The 18112-nt window shown below is 35.1% G+C and overlaps 1 protein-coding gene across 3 annotated transcripts in view; it reads left to right on the top strand.

Moving 5' to 3' along the window:
- SLC35F5 (solute carrier family 35 member F5) overlaps positions 1 to 12171 on the top strand; it is a 38365-nt gene extending 26194 nt beyond the window's left edge. For all 3 annotated transcript variants that reach the window (XM_061135628.1, XM_061135626.1, XM_061135627.1), the window contains exons 13-16: positions 4709 to 4799; positions 7641 to 7795; positions 8341 to 8427; positions 11332 to 12171. In XM_061135628.1, coding sequence (XP_060991611.1) covers positions 4709 to 4799; positions 7641 to 7795; positions 8341 to 8416 — 322 coding nt within the window. In that variant the 3' untranslated portion in view covers positions 8417 to 8427; positions 11332 to 12171. The remainder of the gene's footprint in view (positions 1 to 4708; positions 4800 to 7640; positions 7796 to 8340; positions 8428 to 11331) is intronic.
- Positions 12172 to 18112: the final 5941 nt, after the last annotated feature.

Here is an 18112-nt window from a genome sequence, read left to right as displayed (position 1 = left end):
AGGAGCCTGGCAGGATACAGTCCGTGGGATTGCCAAGACTGAGCATGAGGTTGTTAGGCCGAGTAACACACACACACACACACACACACACACACACACAATCTATGTAATTATCTCAAATTCCTTTGTTGATCTAAAACCCTTTGGTATCAAAATCTATTTCCTCATTTGTACAAATTATTTCAGGTGCTCATTTTTTTTTTTTAACCAGAAGGACTTGCTCTTTTAATGTGTTAATATGTATCATATGTCTTGTTCTTTTATCCTATCACTTCTTTTGTTACATCATTTCTCTTGTCTCTTTCCACTCTTGGTTCTGGGCTGATGAAACTACTTACTGGTGATGTTTTGAGTGTACTTGGTTGAGCCATAAGGAATTGTTGATCTTCAGCCATTTTTTATGGCTGTTTGAGAGGGTTCAACTCAGTGAACCCTATGCTTTAAATGATTATGCACTCACTGTATTTTAATAGAAGTTTATATTCTGTACTAACTTTAGTTTAAATTAGAAAATTTCAAAGCAAAGAGTTCTTACATATTTGAAAGAAATAATTTTTTAAAATTTTGGATATTAGACTAGAGAAAGGTTTATTATGGTTCATATTACATTAAGATTTATAGTAAACATGGACAATGCCACTTCCAAATATTAAAATACTCATTCCTTATTGAGAGCTTTATTTTAATAAATATATAGAATAGAGTTCATTATGCCAGCAGATTTTAATGTAGGCTTTGAGAATGAATAAATACTAGTTGTGACATATGTATGGAGAAGACAATGGCACCCCACTCCAGTACGCTTGCCTGGAAAACCCCATGGACAGAGGAGCCTGGTAGGCTGCAGTCCATGGGGTCGCTAAGACTCTAAGAGTCGGACATAACTGAGCGAGTTCACTTTCATGCATTGGAGAAGGAAATGGCAACCCACTCCAGTGTTCTTGCCTGGAGAATCCCTGGGATGAGGGAGCCTGGTGGGCTGCCGTCTATGGGGTTGCACAGAGTCGGACACGACTGAAGTGACTTAGCAGCAGCAGCAGCAGTTACATGTGTAAGCTCTCTTATGTGAGCATTCTAAGTTTGCACACTTGGAAAATTTTACTCTTAAATAATAAAAGAACATGTTTTGAAGTATTCTTTTTTTTTTTTCCCATTTATTTTTATTGGTTGGAGGCTAATTACTTTACAGTATTGTAGTGGTTTTTGTCATACATTGACATGAATCAGCCATGGATTTACATGTATTCCCCATCCCGATCCCCCCACCCACCTCCCTCCCCACCCCATCCCTCTGGGTCTTCCCAGTGCACCAGCCCCGAGCACTTGTCTCATGCATCCAACCTGGGCTGGTGATCTGTTTCACCCTTGATAATATACATGTTTCGATGCTGTTCTCTCAAAACATCCCACCCTCGCCTTCTCCCAGAGTCCAAAAGTCTGTTCTGTACATCTGTGTCTCTTTTTCTGTTTTGCATATAGGGTTATCGTTACCATCTTTCTAAATTCCATACATATGCGTTAGTGTACTGTATTGGTCTTTATCTTTCTGGCTTACTTCACTCTGCATAATGGGCTCCAGTTTCATCCATCTCATTAGAACTGATTCAAATGAATTCTTTTTAATGGCTGAGTAATATTGCATGGTGTATATGTACCACAGCTTCCTTATCCATTCGTCTGCTGATGGGCATCTATGAGTATTCTTTTTTATATTTAACTTTTTTAAATTTAAAGAGAGTAATAAATTTTTAAAAATGTACAAAATGGATTATAATGAAAAGATAATCTTTCCCTTCTACCCCAAATTTTCATTTCTTTTTCTCAAAGGCAACCACTGTTAATTTCTTAGCCTTCTACAATACAGAATTATCTGTACATACAGAAGTGTGTATCAATCTCTTGATCCTCCCCCCTCCAATTTGTTTTATTTTTAACGTGCAAACTGTGGGTATCATTCTATACTTTTCTTTGTTCCCACAAGTTGTTGTCTTGTAAATCCTTACATATCAGCCACTAGATTCATTTTTTAAAGCCTGTGTAGTATTCTAATCTGTTATGCTCCAATCCATTATGTAACATAATGCATAGAACATAATGTGTTTTACCAGTTCCTTCTTGAGAGACGTTTTTGTTTGTAGTCTTTTGCTTTGAAAGTAATATGGTATTAAGCATCCTTATATATGTTTCTGCATATACATGTAATTATTCTATAGGATAAATACTGAAAAAACTGAATCAAAACATGGACTTCTGATTCTGATAGAGAGTTACAAAATATTCTCCACAGAAGGAACACAGTTTATGTTCCCAAGTGTGTATATGAATCTTTGTTGTTGAAAAAACTGGACACTCAAAGTCATATATTATGATCAAAGCTACTTGGGCTGGATTTTTCAGGACTTCAAAAAAGTTTTATTTTTCAGATATACTTCTAAACTCAAGCACTTAAGAGTACTTTTAGTAACAACTCAGTAGCAGTAAATTAATCTGTAATGGAACACATTTCATGTCCCTTAAATTCTAGGTGTTATTGTAACTCAAAACAATTATAAGAAGCATATCTATATGTTTTATGTCATTTTATATCTTAAAAATGATTAAATTACAAGTCATAATCTACGTGTATGATGATTTCTTTCTTTTTAGGAAGGCAAGATTATCATATGTTAACTATAAATAGACAACTAACTTTAGCATATATAATCATGTACTGAGTAGCATACTCAAGATTTAAAAGTGCAGTTGTTAATTTTTTTGGAAATTAGAGATGTGTACTTGTCACTCATTGTTTATTTAAAAAATTTTTTTCAAGTGCACCGTTAACTCCATATACTGTACTGCTAGTGTAGATGAGAGGTTATCCACCTAGTCCTTGATCTCCGCATTTCCTGAAGTGTACTGAATGGATAATAGATCAAATGAATTCAGCCATCAGCTAAATTGGGAAACCTGCTATAAGTCAAATGGGTTTTTTAATACTTCATCTCAGACTCGGTCTGGTATTGCTTTGCACTATGAATCTCTAAGAACAAATGTATTTAAAAAACTCAGGACTTCCCTGGTGGTCCAACAGTTAAGAATCTACCTTCCAATGCAGGCAGTGCGGGTTTAGGATCCCTGGTCAGGGAACTAAGATCCCAAATGTTGTGGGGCAACTAACCTCACATGCCGCTTCTAAAGAGCAGCCCACGTGCCGCAACGAAGAGCCTTCGAGCCACAAAGATCCCACTTGCCGCAGCTAAGACCTGACACAACCAAATAAATAAATAATTTAAAAAAAAACAAACCCTCGGGGAATTCCCTGGGGATACAGTGGTTAGAACTCAGTGCTTTCACTGCCAGTCCAGGCCTTGGTTCTGGTCAGGGAACTAAGGTGCTGTAAGTTGTGTGGCCAAAAAAAAGAAAAGACCAATAATAATTTTTTAAACCCAGTATTTGATCCCCCAATACTCTTTTCACAGAGAAATTTATGAATTGTGGGCTATCTCTTGAATTCTGTTTACACATCAATAAGAACTAATTGTCCAGCCTCTGTTGAACACTTAAAGTGACACACTTTATCAAGAGTTAGCCTCTTTTATTTCAGGACAATATTTTTATCCCTAACAGCTAGAATTTACTTACCTATAATTTCCATAGTTCTACAGTCCTAACTATATATATTACAGCTTTATAATTAATTTCTATACACTCAATATCTATTCAATACAATGCTTTTCTTCATTTTTTTATTCAGTTATATAAAATTATATTTTATATTTATATATTTATATATTATATATATAAATATATAAAATTATATATTCAGTTATATAAAATTTATATTCAGTTATATAAAATTATATGCAGTTGATATGTCAGAATTTGATACTAACATTGATAACTCAATGTGAAAATAAAATGAAGAGCTTATGTTTTGGTTATATCAATTACTAGAAAAGTGAAAAACAGCAAGGAAATATCCTTAAAAAATACTCAGTTCTTTATTTCTGATACTAAGCCAAACCAAAAGAGCAACAAACATCTAAAGACTACTTAATTTTTAATGAGGGCAAGATATTTTTGCTTTAATGACAGACTCACCTGTTGGTTATCACTTTCTTACTGTGTTATAAGTTATTGTCCTGAACTTTTATTATAGCTGTTTCTTTTGTTATCTAAGTGTCATTATCATGAAACTAAGAATTTTTCTGACAGTTTTATAAAAAATGTTAACAAAATATAAGTTATACATCCAAAGTTGAATATCATCTGTAAGCAGATTTAGAAAATAGGATAAAATATTTTGAAATTTATATATTGGATTTTTAATATTTGAAGATGAATTTTAAGAATTATCCTAGTAACTTTATTTTTTATTATGTTAGTCCATCCTAAGCTTTTATCCTGATCTCTCTTGCCTATATGGTAGGATAATTTTTATTTTTTAAAAAAAGACTTTTTGGATGTGAACCATTTTTAAAATCTTTATTGGATTTGTTACAATATTGCTTCTGTTTTATGTTTTGGAGTTTTGGCCACAAGGCATATGGGATTTTAGCTCCCCAACCAGAAATCAAATCTGCACCACTTGCGTTGGAAGGTGAGGTCTTATACTGGACCATCAGGGAAGTTCCCCTAGGATAGATAATTTTTGATCATTGTTTTTCGTTGGTTCTTTTGTGGTTTTGGTATGGAAATGTATATTTTCTTTCTTTTATTTTTTTAGGGGCTGCTTTCTTACCTCATCATTGATAGGCACACTTGCACTAAGCCTTACAATACCTCTATCCATAATAGCTGACATGTGTATGCAAAAGGTAAGGTAAACTATTTATTAGATATTTTAAGTATATTATTAAATCAGAGCTAATAATGAAAGTTAAGGGATGTGACTAAATTATAAAGATGACCATGAATAATACTTGGTGCCTTCTCTTCCAAACTGTTTTACTACATAGAGATATAAAAAGTACCAAAGAAATGGTCATCTTTGTAATTTAGTCGCATTTAGTTTTTTATCTAAAAAACAATTCTTTGTTATTTAATTTTGTTTTCTGATTCAGTAGTTTTTTTATTTGCTGTGGTTAAGAATGGAAATCTCTGTAATTGAGAATTAATTATTCTACATATACCATGATTTTCAAAGTGTGAATATTATAAAATATATATAACACTAAAATCATACATCATATAATATCCAGGCCTTTCCACATCTTCAGGTCATAATCTTGAATATCAACTAAAATTAGTCAAACTAGGGAAATGATGCTTATCAAAGGATTTTGGTAGCTGCTGTGTAAATGTACTTTACCATACTGATATTTTGAAAAATCAGTTTTTTTGCAGATTTGAAAAATAAAAGTTGAAGATTAATTTTATTTTTGAATTTTTTAAGAAGACCTGTAATAGCGAATTTAATTTTAGTAAATGCTACTGTAATTTGTTCAAATACTTTAAGATGGAGGCAAAACAGAAGGGAAAATATATGTATATATAATTGATTAGAAAAACACACCGACAGTCACTTCTTGATTGCGCATCAGGCATTTAGTTAAATGAGTAGGCTGGGCCTTTGGTGGGAATTGAGGGCAGAAGATACATTCTGGAAAAAGTAGCAGGGTGTGTCCCAGAGCTGCAATAGAAACATGGTGGGAGTAACTTACTTTCTTAGGTTTTTTTAATTCTAATAGTCAAGTGTATTTATATATATCAATAGTTTCTGAAATTTTTGCATTCATTAACTTTATTTATTGTGCTTAAGATACTTATTTTTTTAACTTATTGATATTTGGTATAATAGGAAGCATCCCTGATTGCATTCAGACTTACATTCATATATATTCAGAAATTAGACTTTTTTTTGTTTACTTGGGCAGTTTTCATTTGATAAATGTCTTCATTTTTTTAAAAAAATTTGTCCTTATAGCTTGCTGGAAATCAAATTAGAAGTTTTTTATTATTTGGCAACATAAAAATAACTGCGTTGTTAAAAGTGAACTTTGCCTGTAAAAGTCATCTAGAGTTTTATCTATCTTTATGAAGTTTGGTTTTTTTCAGTAAGATTTTTTTAGTTGAATAGTCATGATATCATTCTGTCATCTATATTTGCGTTTTTAACTCTCATTAGTCGTAAGTTTTTTTATGCTGCACTTTTTCTGTTCTTAGGTCATTTAAATTAATCATGGTTTTTCTAGATTATTAAATATCCTGCAAATATTCCAAGAATATGTTATACCAATAGTTTGATAACACTGTGAAGGGCTTTTAGTACTGACTGCTGGGTGTTCTTAGGCTGACTCAGCCTGTGTGTATGTACCATATGAGAAGAATGTGCATGCTGAAATTTGTCAGTGGTTTTCCTTGGATTTTCCTGGTGGCTCAGAGGTTAAAGCATCTGCCTGCAATGCGGGAGACCCAGGTTCGATTCCTGGAGAAGGATCCCCTGGAGAAGGAAACGGCAACCCACTCCAGCATTCTTGCCTGGAGAATCCCATGGACAGAGGAGCCTGGTGGGCTACAGTCCACAGGGTCACAAAGAGTCAGACACGACTGAGCGACCTAACTAACTTTCCTTGTGTTATGCATTATGAGTCCTTTGTAAATAAATAATTATTTTCACAAAACTCCTTTACTCTGACTAAAGCTAATATGAAATGAAATAGTACATGTTTCCCACAAGAGAGAGTCTTGCCTTTGATTGTAAAGCTCATTTCTTTAATACTTAGAAAGGGTAAGCAGTTTTTCTTCCCTATTTTAAAGATAGGAGTCACTGTTTTCGTCATTATTTTGAAAGCAAACTACTAGTGTGTTGCAGCTGAGTCTCAATAATTAATCAGTGTAGGCTTTTTTTGGCAATTGTTTTTGATCCTAAGTTGAATCTAGGTGGTAAAGGAAATAATTTTGTTTTTATAACTTTATGGGATCTCATTATTTTTAATTTTCTTGATGACCCAGGTAAAATGATGGTTTGGAGGGTCAGGATTAGCAATCTGAGAGCTCCTCACCACTGAGGCTTTGTCTGTTTCCTTTGGCTCACATTTCCTAGTAAAAGTATTTCTCTTGGTAGTCTTTATTTTACTTAGTCGTGATTTCCTTTGGAATCTTTTTCTTTTCAAGCTATATTTCATCTGTAAATTGTTTGCCAAAGTTTCACTTAAGAGTTTCATCTGTTTTCAGTACTGTCGTAAGAAAAGACCCATACCATAACACAGCATCACAGCTATAGCATAACTTAGTTTTTTATAGATGGGAATTAAAAAAAAAATGACTTCAGAAACTAGAGGGGAAGAATCAACTTGAAAATAGTCAGTAAAGAACAAATGGGCAGTGTGATGTGTAAGACAGATGCTTAAAAATTTGTAATTCTGTTTCTGATGTACTCTGCCTAATAACTGAAAAGCATGCTTTCCTCTCTTTCCTTTAGGATATTTTCTAAGTAAGAGGTATTTTTGTTGGTAATTGAAGCAAGTGATTAGTATAAGTAAATCCTTATATTTAATAATAGCATTCTTAATATATTGTCAGTGCTTAGTATTATTTTCTTGGTGTTTTATTTGTCCAAGTTATCACAAATAGAAAAGTTGTGTTTAAGGAAAAATTGTCTTAATGATAATTGTGGGTTTTTTTTTTTTTTCTTTTTTCCTATCTCTTATTTTTAGGTGCAGTTTTCTTGGTTATTTTTTGCAGGCGCTATCCCTGTATTTTTTTCATTTTTTATTGCAACTCTCCTGTGCCATTACAATAATTGGGATCCTGTGATGGTGGGAATTAGAAGAATTTTTGCCTTTATATGCAGAAAACATCGAATTCAGAAGTAGGTTAAGTTCCAATATAAATTTTTCAAAATGTTTGCTAAGTAAGTTGGGAATCATACCATGCTGACCTAGCTTTTAGAGATTCTGTGAAGAATTTTTAAAAGATTATAATATTATATATACAATGCCAGTTAAAAGAATTTGTTTAGATCTATGGGTGATAGGATAATTTCTTCAAAACTGCTGTTTTTAAAAAAAATGTTTTAATTCACAGGTGAAATCAAAGTGCTTACAGTTTTGCTGTAACAAATTTAAATGTAGAAAACATTTATTGATGTGAACAAAATTCATAATAAAATATGGTAACATTGCCTCATTTTCTTTTTCATTTTTTTTTAAGAGAGAAAGTGTTTTATATTCTCTAAAACATTGTATTGCAGAATGTAAAGAACTTACATTCTGTAAAGAACTTGGGACAGTCTTGCTGTAGTCTTAGGTTTGACCTCAGGCATTAGCCAGTGGAATAGATCATTTGTAAAAGTTCCTTTCAGGTGTAAAGCTTTCCTAACTATTGTCTTTTTTTCTTTTTTCTTTTTTTTTTAAGGGTTCCAGAAGACAGTGAACAGTGTGAGAGTCTCATTCCTATGCATGGTGTTTCTCAGGAGGATGGGGCTAGTTAGCTATAGTCCAGGTTTGTATGTTAGTGGACATTAGTACTGAATAAGGTTCTTATTCTTTTAAAAATTGTATTTATTTTTATTTTTGGCTGTGCTGGGTCTTCGTTGCTGTGCAGGCTTTTCTTTAGCTGTGAACAGGGGCTACTTGGTTGCAGTGCACAGGCTTCTCATCACGGTGGCTTCTCTTGTTGCAGAATAGGCTCTAGAACACACAGGCTTCAGTAGTTCTAGCATCTGAGCTCATTAGTTGCAGCACCTGAGCTCTCGAGCACAGTCTCAATAGTTGTGGCACACAGGCTTAGTTGCTCCACAGCTTGTGGGATCTTCCCAGATCAGCAATCGAACTCACATCCCCTGCATTGACAGGCAGATTCTTTACCACCGAACCACTAGGGAAGCCCAGGTCCTTATTCTTGTATTGCTCAAATACAGAATCGATTTCCTATAATTAATTTCTTTGAGAGTTGATACAGCTTAGAGGCTGAGAAAGTCCAACTCTAGAGTCAAACTGCCTGGGATCCAATTCCAGCCTTTGTGTGTACTAGCTGTGTGACCTTATGCAAGGTTCGTAACCTCATTGTGCCTCAGTTTTCTTCTCTGTGAATTGGGGTTGCGGAAGAACCTCCCTCACAAAGTAGTTAGAAGTATTAAATACTTGGTAAGTTTAAAACACATGAAATATGGTACCTGACCCAAATAAGTGATTCCCAAGCATATCCAGTCCTTTCTCCATGCATGTGTGTGTTTACCATAACTGGCATGATACATCCAACATATCCTGATTCTCTGACTATGCTTTTTCACTTAACAATGTTTCGAGAACATTTTTTTTTTAAATTTTAAGAAATAGTATCTTTTATATTTCTTACATGACAGAAAGAGTTTTGTTGTGTTTTGGCTGCTGTGTCTTCACTGCTATGTGTGGGCTTTCTCTAGTTGCCGCAAGTGGGGGCTACTCTCTAGTTGCGATGCATGGGCTTCTTGTGGTGGTGGCTTCTTTTGTTATGGAGCACAGACTCTCGGGCCTGCAGCTTTAATAGTTGTGATACGTGGGCTTAGTTGTTCTATGGTGTGTGGGATCTTCCGAGACCAGGGATCAAACCTGTGTCCTCTGCATTGGCAGGCGGATTCCTAACCACTGGACCACCAGGGAACCCCTGATTGGTCACTTTTTATTCTAGATTTTACTCTTAGGATGGCTATACATGCAATAGTGTGAAGAGTTAAGAGTTCTACAAGACTTCTTGTCTCCTGCCCTGCCTATACTGCTCTCATTTTTTTTCCCACCCTGAGGAGTCCCTTTAAACTCCTCATTGATTCTTTCTGTATTTTCCTCTCCATCTAAGTACCATGCTTATACTTCTGTTTCTTGCTTTCTCAGTTTCAGGCATCTTCAGTTGATTTCCCCACTATGGCAGTGTAAGATAGGTTACTTTCAGCTTCCCCCTCCTCTGCTCCCACTCCACTTGCCTGCCTTCCTTCCTCCTCATCATCCAGGATAGTTACCGTGTGGTTTGGACAGATGTGTTATCAGTGTTTACCAAGTTATGACCATATCAATGTTATTTTTCCTGAACCGTGTAGGATTGTGCCTGGCATTTAACCAGTCCAAGACCCTTTCTTCCTACCCCTTTCAGAGAATTAACCTTAGATCTTCCCCTGGGATAGAGAAGAGGCACTTGACTAGCTGTGAAAAGTGAGGGGAGGGCATCTGAGTATCTAGTTGCCTTTTTCTATAAACTTTGTACCAATTTTAGTACATTTTTAGTTGTACATTTTTTTTGTTTTTTAGTTGTACATTTTTAGTTGAGGCTGAGCAGGCTGAGCAGGGACCTCAGATTGGAGAAGGCAATGGCAACCAACTCCAGTATTCTTGCCTGGAGAATCCGGTGGACAGAGGAGCCTGGTGGGCTGCTGTCCATGGGGTCGCACAGAGTCGGACATGACTGCAGCGACTTAGCATGCATTTTTAGTTGTTTCTTTACCTCTCCCTACAGAGATACGTGGTTGTATTTCTTCATTGCTAACTAAGAATTAGCTGCTATATTCTTGTCTCTGTTCTTTGTCCATGTGATTTAAACCGTTAAAAGAAAATCCCTTTATTGTCGTTTTCCTGAGGTTTTGGAGATAGTAGAACTAAATATGTATTTTGCCATATTTAAATTTTTTTAAAATGCAAATAGGTATTTAAAGCTTTTTTAGAAAATATGTTATTTACTTATTTCACTGTGTTGGGTCTTAGTTGCTACACCTGGGGTCTTTCACGGAGGCAGGTTTGCTTCTCCCAAGATACGGCGCATGGGCTCTTGAGTGCACAGGCTCTCTAGTTGCAGGGCACAGCCTTAGTTGCCCCACAGCATGTGGGATCCAGTTCCTTGACCAGGAATTGAACCTGCATCCCCTGCATTGGAAGGTGGATTCTTAACCACTGAACCATCAGGGAAGTCCCTCTTTCAATCTTTTGAATGTTTTAATTTATGCATTTTCCCTCCCTGGTATGCTGTGTATCATTTTCATACTCACGTTCATACCCACTCTCACCCAGAAATTTTTGGAAGTGAGAGCAGGATAAAGAGAAGATAGTGAAGACTAAAGAAGATAGACTACAATAGAGTAGAATAAGGTAGGCTGGGTTAGAGGAGTCTTTGTCTCCACAGGGATAATGGTAGGATGTATTATGAGTAAAACTGTTATTTTGTGATCTTTAAAATAGCATTAGATGTCAGTGAACATGTAGAACTCACTTAACATCAGTCCTTAGTACTCACCTCAAGTTCTAGTATCCAGTTATTAAGTATATAGACTGTATTTGATATATATTTCAATGTTAAGATAATTTGCTTTTTAAAATATAAATTAGAAAATTAAAGCTGACAGTTGTAATCTAATGATGATTATGTGTTTATTTTTATTTTTAGCTTGGTGATGGAATAGTATACAGCGAAGAGACAATCTCTGGCAAGTTTTTGTAGAAAAATGTTTCAGTGCCTAGTCTGAAAAATAACAGTTTCAGTTCTTTGGAACTCTAAAACATATTTTCCTCATATCTTTTGTCTTCATTTTCATAATGAAGTACTTTGCTATGTAGCTGTGTACATACCACTACAGTTATAGGAAATTTCAGTCTACAGTCCATCTAAAGGACCAACCTGCCTTATACATCTCAAGGAATTCAACTGATAAAATAATTTGAACTAATCAAAGGATAAAATTTTAATGTTCTGGAGACTTTATTTTCACATATTATTTGTTAAATGCTGGACTATATTAGGAAAATGTTTTCAGAAATCATTTTAAGTATATAGATCAGTGTTTCTTACAGGTAAAATGCTCAAATAAGCTGCCTATAATAGGTACGAATTATATTTTTGAGTTTTGTAGAATATTACAAATTAATAAAAAATGTTTAATTTATGCAACAGATATGTTCACACAAATTTGGTAGGACTTTAAAAAGAATCAACGTTTGACAGAAGATCTGTTTCATTTACACTGCATATACTGTATTATCCTTTCATAGCATTAGGTGCCTTGTACTTTAAATCTGTGACAAACCATGACGAATTTTTAAAGGGGAAGTATTACTGTAAAATGAAGAATTATGTATTTCTAAAGGCTGTAATGCTGTAAGTTTAATTGATAAAGCTCTGCTTATTTAGAGTTTTGAAGAAATATCCTCTCTTCAATTAAACATTTTCATAATGGAATGATGTAAATTGAAGTGATAAAGTATTATTAAAATAAAATGTTTATATATATATGTGTGTGTGTGTATTACAGATCTACCAATTGGTTTCTGGTTTTTTCATATATAAATATGCAAAATTGTACTAGAACTGGATGTCTCTTTTTAAAATAATTTTAGTTTTCCTAAATAAATTTTTATGGTTAAAAACCAAAGAAAGAAGGCAAGAAGAAATTCTACTTTAAAAATTACAGTTGAACTTTTCCTCTACCAAGATTAAATTAATTATAAAATACTCCTGATTTAACTCTTAGATCTACGTCCTTATTGTGCAGCTGCTCCTGGACTTTACTCACTGTAGACCTCAGAGGATGAATGTATATCCCAGATCCATTCAGTCTTTTGATTAATCAGAGCCCATTTCCTTCTCAAGTTTTGTGAGACTAGTTCATTTCTCTTTAGAATTTCTTAAGAATTGAATTATGATTCAATTCAAAGAATTATGATTTTTAAGAATTCCCTTTGTAATGCTTAGCTTCAGTTTGTCTTATTCATAATCTTAAAATTGCTTTGTTGTTACTATAAGTCTAAAGTGAAGTTTAGCTTGTCCTGAGAACTTTTATATTACATTAATTTAAAAGACTTGTTTCTTGCTAACATTAAATTTAAAAAATAGACATCTGTTCTCCTATTTGGTGCCACCAATAAATCTTATGCTGAAAATCATAATTGATTTTGTTAGCTTGACACAGGTTAAAGCATGTAAAGAATGTGGAATTATAAGAAATTTTATCCTGGAAAGAACTACTGAAGTAACATTTAAGTTGCTCAAAGACTAAGTTTGGTTGAAATTTATTATCTGTATACCTCTCTACTTTCTATTTTTGCTGTTTTGACAGTTTGCCGGTACCTCTTGGCAATTACAGGATGAAATAGTTGAAACAGTGATGGTGAAATTAAATTATTCTCTAAATATGGTAGGAAAAGAAATTAAAGTCAAAAGTTTTTATTTGTCCATGTGCTCTATGTTCATATGCCGTACAGATCATGTGTTGTCACTCAGGATTCCAAGAAGTAGTAAACCTTCTTAATATATTGGAAAAATCTTGAGAGGGTCTTCTTCCACTTGGCTATTGTGCTTTTTATCAATGAGCAGCCTCTTTAGAAGGAAGCAGTGTTATTGCTTACCTGAAAGTATGAATTACTACTGCTTTGCAGTATTATCTTCTCTCCTAGTTATATTTATCTTAATGATTTTTATATTTGAATACTGTAACCATGGCAAATGAGCAGTTGAGGACTTCCTTCCTGCATCTTTGTAGTTGAGGGTTCATCTTCTCAAGAAATAAGTTATGGTAGATTACTTCCATGCTGTGATTACCTGGAAATCTAGGTGTCAGGGCTCTAGGGTGACAGCAGTCACATTGTGGACCTTTGTAAATATTGGGAGAGGCTACACTGAAGCATTTGCTAATGTCCTTCATCTCTGTTGGGACAGTGTTGGCCTGTGATTATATTTTTCTGAATCTAAAGACCAAAATAGAGATTTCTAATACCTTGTTTCAGTCTTCTACTTTTCTTCCCATACATAATTTAAATCCCATTATTGTATAATGTTTCAAATTATGACCTTGATGAAAGGGAGTCTGCTGTTTTGTCAGACTTTCTGTTAAATGAACCTCAGAATCTCTATTAAAACAAAACCGAAAAACGAGGCAGCTTTAAAAGCTTAGGTGAATGCTTTTTGAAGCTTAGAAAAGCCATTAGCGGTGCATAAGACACCTATAATTACTCCTGTAAATAAGTTTTGATTTTTAAAAAATTTATTTTTTTATTGACTTCTATCAGCCTGATTAACCCCTTAAACTGATTTTTCCACTGGCAGGGAACGAATAATTTTCATTGTTTCTATAGAAGTGAGCTCACAAGGTAAAATGAATATTCTCAGAGTTACACAGTCTTATTTCAGGAAGAATGCTAATGCCTACTTTATAGTCGGTTTTGCAGAGCCAGTTTGGGGATGTAAAGTATGTCTTCTGTGGAATCTGAGGTTCTTTGTAAGGCACTTCGGTAGGGTCTGTAACACTAATTCTCAGTGTGCTGGTTGGGGAAACAAAATGTCCTTAAAGAAGGATAAAGTAGGAAATTAATTTTAAAATATATTTCCGAGAATCATATTAGCAAATAAATGAAATGTTATTTTTATATCAAGCAATTCTAGTTGTTGTAATCCTGCATCATTTCTGCCTACTTTCTTTTTGAAATAGTTATTACTAAATAATATTATAGAAGAGTGAAAAAAAAAACCTAAGAAATGATTGTTACTTGTGACATCTGCAGATGTAACTTATATGGCTAACAACTGTGTGCCGGCTTTTCTTCAGTAGACACAAGGCGTACGTGCAGAATTTGAAGGTAGGGTTCTACTTTAGTATGTCATGAACCAAAGATTCCATTCAGATAAATTGAGGTACATTTTTTAAGACTTGCAATTTTTAGACCCGCCCCATTTCCTTTTTTGTACTATTAGTTTCATTAATCTGTGGAAAAATTAATAACAAGTATTTCATAGTTCATACTCTATATGTACTCTATAGGAAATTTCCTTTTAAATATTGGGAACCTTTGAAAAACTGGAGATAGAAAAGGGGTTCGTTATAAATTTGAAGCAAATAATGACCATTGAGAATTTACTGTTATATTAACATAAAACTTTTTTTTTTTTTGTCATCAGGCATCAAGATTACATGATAATTGAAATCTCTATTTTAATTTTAACTCATTTTAATGATTACCTTATTTTCATTGTGATTTTTTTGTTTCCTAAGAAAAAATTGTGCTTTATGTATCTTGGAAACTTATCTTTTAATGTCATTGCATTTATAAAACAATGCTTTCCTATAAATTTCCTATATGAAATATGCATATTAGAATGGCAGCTAATGAAATCATTGCCATATATTTAAGGGAAAATTGCATATGAAAAGAAATTAGTATTCTCTGCTTAGGCATATTTGCCAAAATGCTAAAATGAAATGGCAAAATCTCCAATGAGAACATTTTGAATTTTTGTAACATAAATGATTTTATTTTTCATATGGGGGTTTGGAGTGGAGAAGTACTCAGATGATAACAGGATTTCCTTCATGATGCTAATATTTTAAAGGTGGAAAAGAAAACCGTCCAAATTGAAACTTTGCACAAGGTAATTCACTAAATTCCTACTTGGTTTTCCTATACCTAGTTTTAATAATGGCAAGTAATAATAAAGTTAGGCACTGGTATTTGTTAACTTCAGTGGATCTTTGTAAGACAGGCAGAGATTTCTGTTTCAAGAATCTTATTTATTTTAGAAATAAGGTGAAACAGTCTCAGAATCTTACTGCCAGTATTTGTTTATTCAGAATAACTCTCAATTTTCTTTTTTTCTCAACAAAAAAATTCAGTGTCAGTTAGATCATGTAACATCCAAAGCAAAATTTTGTTGAAGGCTATCTATGTCATGATATTCTGGTATGAAGGGTAATACACTAAGTTCTTGTGACCTCTGCAGTAGTTTAGTGTAAAATTACATGTATTTTAATATACGTGTTCCAAGTAGAGTTTTTGAGAGACAACGTGCTAAAAGAGCAGTGGCTCTAAAGCTTGAGGATTTCACCAGCACCACTTGCAGGGCTTGCTGGTCCCCATTCCACAGTTTCTGATTAAGCACTGTTAGAGAAGCCCTAGGAATTTGTATGTCTAACAGTTTCCAGGTAATGCTCCTGTTGCTGGTCCTAGGAATCATTTGTGAATCATTATCCTGAGGAAACAGTCTTGTTCTGATGGGTGGGGCCATGCTCAGTAAATCCAATTTTCTGTCTCCCTTGGGTGGGGCTGTGTTCCCTCCCTGTTGTTTGACCTGAAGCCAAGTGCTGGTGGAGGTAATGAAGATAATGGCTGCTGCTGCTGCTAATTCGCTTCAGTCGTGTCCGACTCTGTGCGACCCCATAGACGGCAGCCCACCAGGCTCCCCTATCCCTGGGATTCTCCAGGCAGGAACACTGGAGTGGGTTGCCATTTCCTTCTCTAATGCATGCAAGTGAAAAGTGAAAGTGAAGTCGCTCAGTCATGTCCAACTCTTAGCAACCCCATGGATTGCAACCCACCAGGCTCCTCCGTCCATGGGATTTTCCAGGCAAGAGTACTGGAGTGGGGTGCCATTGCCTTCTCTGGAAGATAATGGCAACCTCCTTCAAAAGGAGGATTAGAGATTTACTGAGCATGGCCTCTTCTGCCAAGAGAATGCACTGGTCATAGCAAACACCCTCTTCCAACAACACAGAGAAGACTCTACACATGGACATCACCAGATGGTCAATACCAAAATCAGGTTAATTATATTCTTTGCAGCCAAAGATGGAGAAGCTCTATACAGTCAGCAAAAAAAGACCGGCAGCTGACTGTGGCTCAGATCATGAACTCCTTATTCCCAAATTCAGACTTAAATTGAAGAAAGTAGGGAAAACCACTAGACCATTCATGTATGATCTAAATCAAATCCCTAACAATTATACAGTGGAAGTGAGCAATAGATTTAAGGGACTAGATCTGATAGACAAAGTGCCTGATGAACTATGGGCAGAGGTTCGTGACATTGTACAGGAGACAGGGATCAAGACTATCCCCAAGAAAAAGAAATGCAAAAAAGGCAAAATGGTTGTCTGAGGAGGCCTTACAAATAGCTGTGAAAAGAAGAGAAGCAAAAATCAAAGGAGAAAAGGAAAGATATTCCCATTTGAATGCAGAGTTCCAAAGAATAGCAAGGAGAGATAAGAAAGCCTTCCTTAGTGATCAATGCAAAGAAATAGAGGGAAACAACAGAATGGGAAAGACTAGAGGTCTCTTCAAGAAAATTAGAGAAACCAAGGGAACATTTCATGCAAAATGGGCTCAATAATGGACAGAAATGGTATGGACCTAACAGAAGCAGAAGATATTAAGAAGAGGTGGCAAGAATACACAAAAGAGCTATCCAAAAAAGATCCTCAAGACCTGGATAACCACGATGGTGTGATCACTCATCTAGAGCCAGACATCCTGGAATGCGAAGTCAAGTGGGCCTTAGGAAGCACCACTAGGAACAAAGCTAGTGGAGGTGATGAAATTCCAGTTGAGCTATTTCAAATCCTAAAATATGATGCTGTGAAAGTGCTGCACTCAGTATTACAGCAAATTAGGAAAACTCAGCAGTGGCCACAGGACTGGAAAAGGTCAGTTTTCATTCCAATCCCTAAGAAAGGCAAGGCCAAAGAATGCTCAAAGTACCATACAGTTGCACTCATCTCACACACTAGCAAAGTAATGCTCAAAATTCTCCAAGCCAGGCTTCAACAGTACGTGAACCGTGAACTACCAGATGTTCAAGATGGATTTAGAAAAGACAGAGGAACCAGAGATCAAATTGCCAACATCCACTCGATCATTGAAAAAACAAGAGAGTTCCAGAAAAACATCTACTTCAGCTTTATTGACTATGCCAAAGCTTTTGACTATGGATCACAAAAAACTGTGGAAAACTCTTTAAGAGAAGGGCATACCAGACCGCCTGACCTGCATCCTGAGAACTCTATATGCAGGTCAGGAAGCAACAGTTAGATCCAGACATGGAACAACAGACTGTTTCCAAACCAGGAAAGCAGTCCATCAAGGCTGTATATTGTCACCCTGCTTATTTAACTTACATGCAGAGTACATCACATGAAATGCCAGGCTGGATGAAGCACAAGCTGGAATTAAGATTGCCAGGAGAAATATAAATAACCTCAGATATGCAGGTGACACCACTCTTATGGCAGAAAGCAAAGAAGGACTAAAGAGCCTCTTGATGAAAGTGAAAGAGGAGAGTGAAAAAGTTGGCTTAAAACTCAACATTCAGAAAACTAAATCATGGCATCTGATTCCATCACTTCATGGCAAATAGATTGGGAAACAGTGGAAACAGTGAGAGACTTTATTTTTTTGGCTCCAAAATC

This window comes from Dama dama, chromosome 33 (genome assembly GCF_033118175.1).
Source record: "Dama dama isolate Ldn47 chromosome 33, ASM3311817v1, whole genome shotgun sequence".
Taxonomy (NCBI): domain Eukaryota; kingdom Metazoa; phylum Chordata; class Mammalia; order Artiodactyla; family Cervidae; genus Dama; species Dama dama.
The sequence above is the reverse complement of the archived record's forward strand: the minus strand, read 5'-3'. Positions and strand labels throughout refer to the sequence as shown.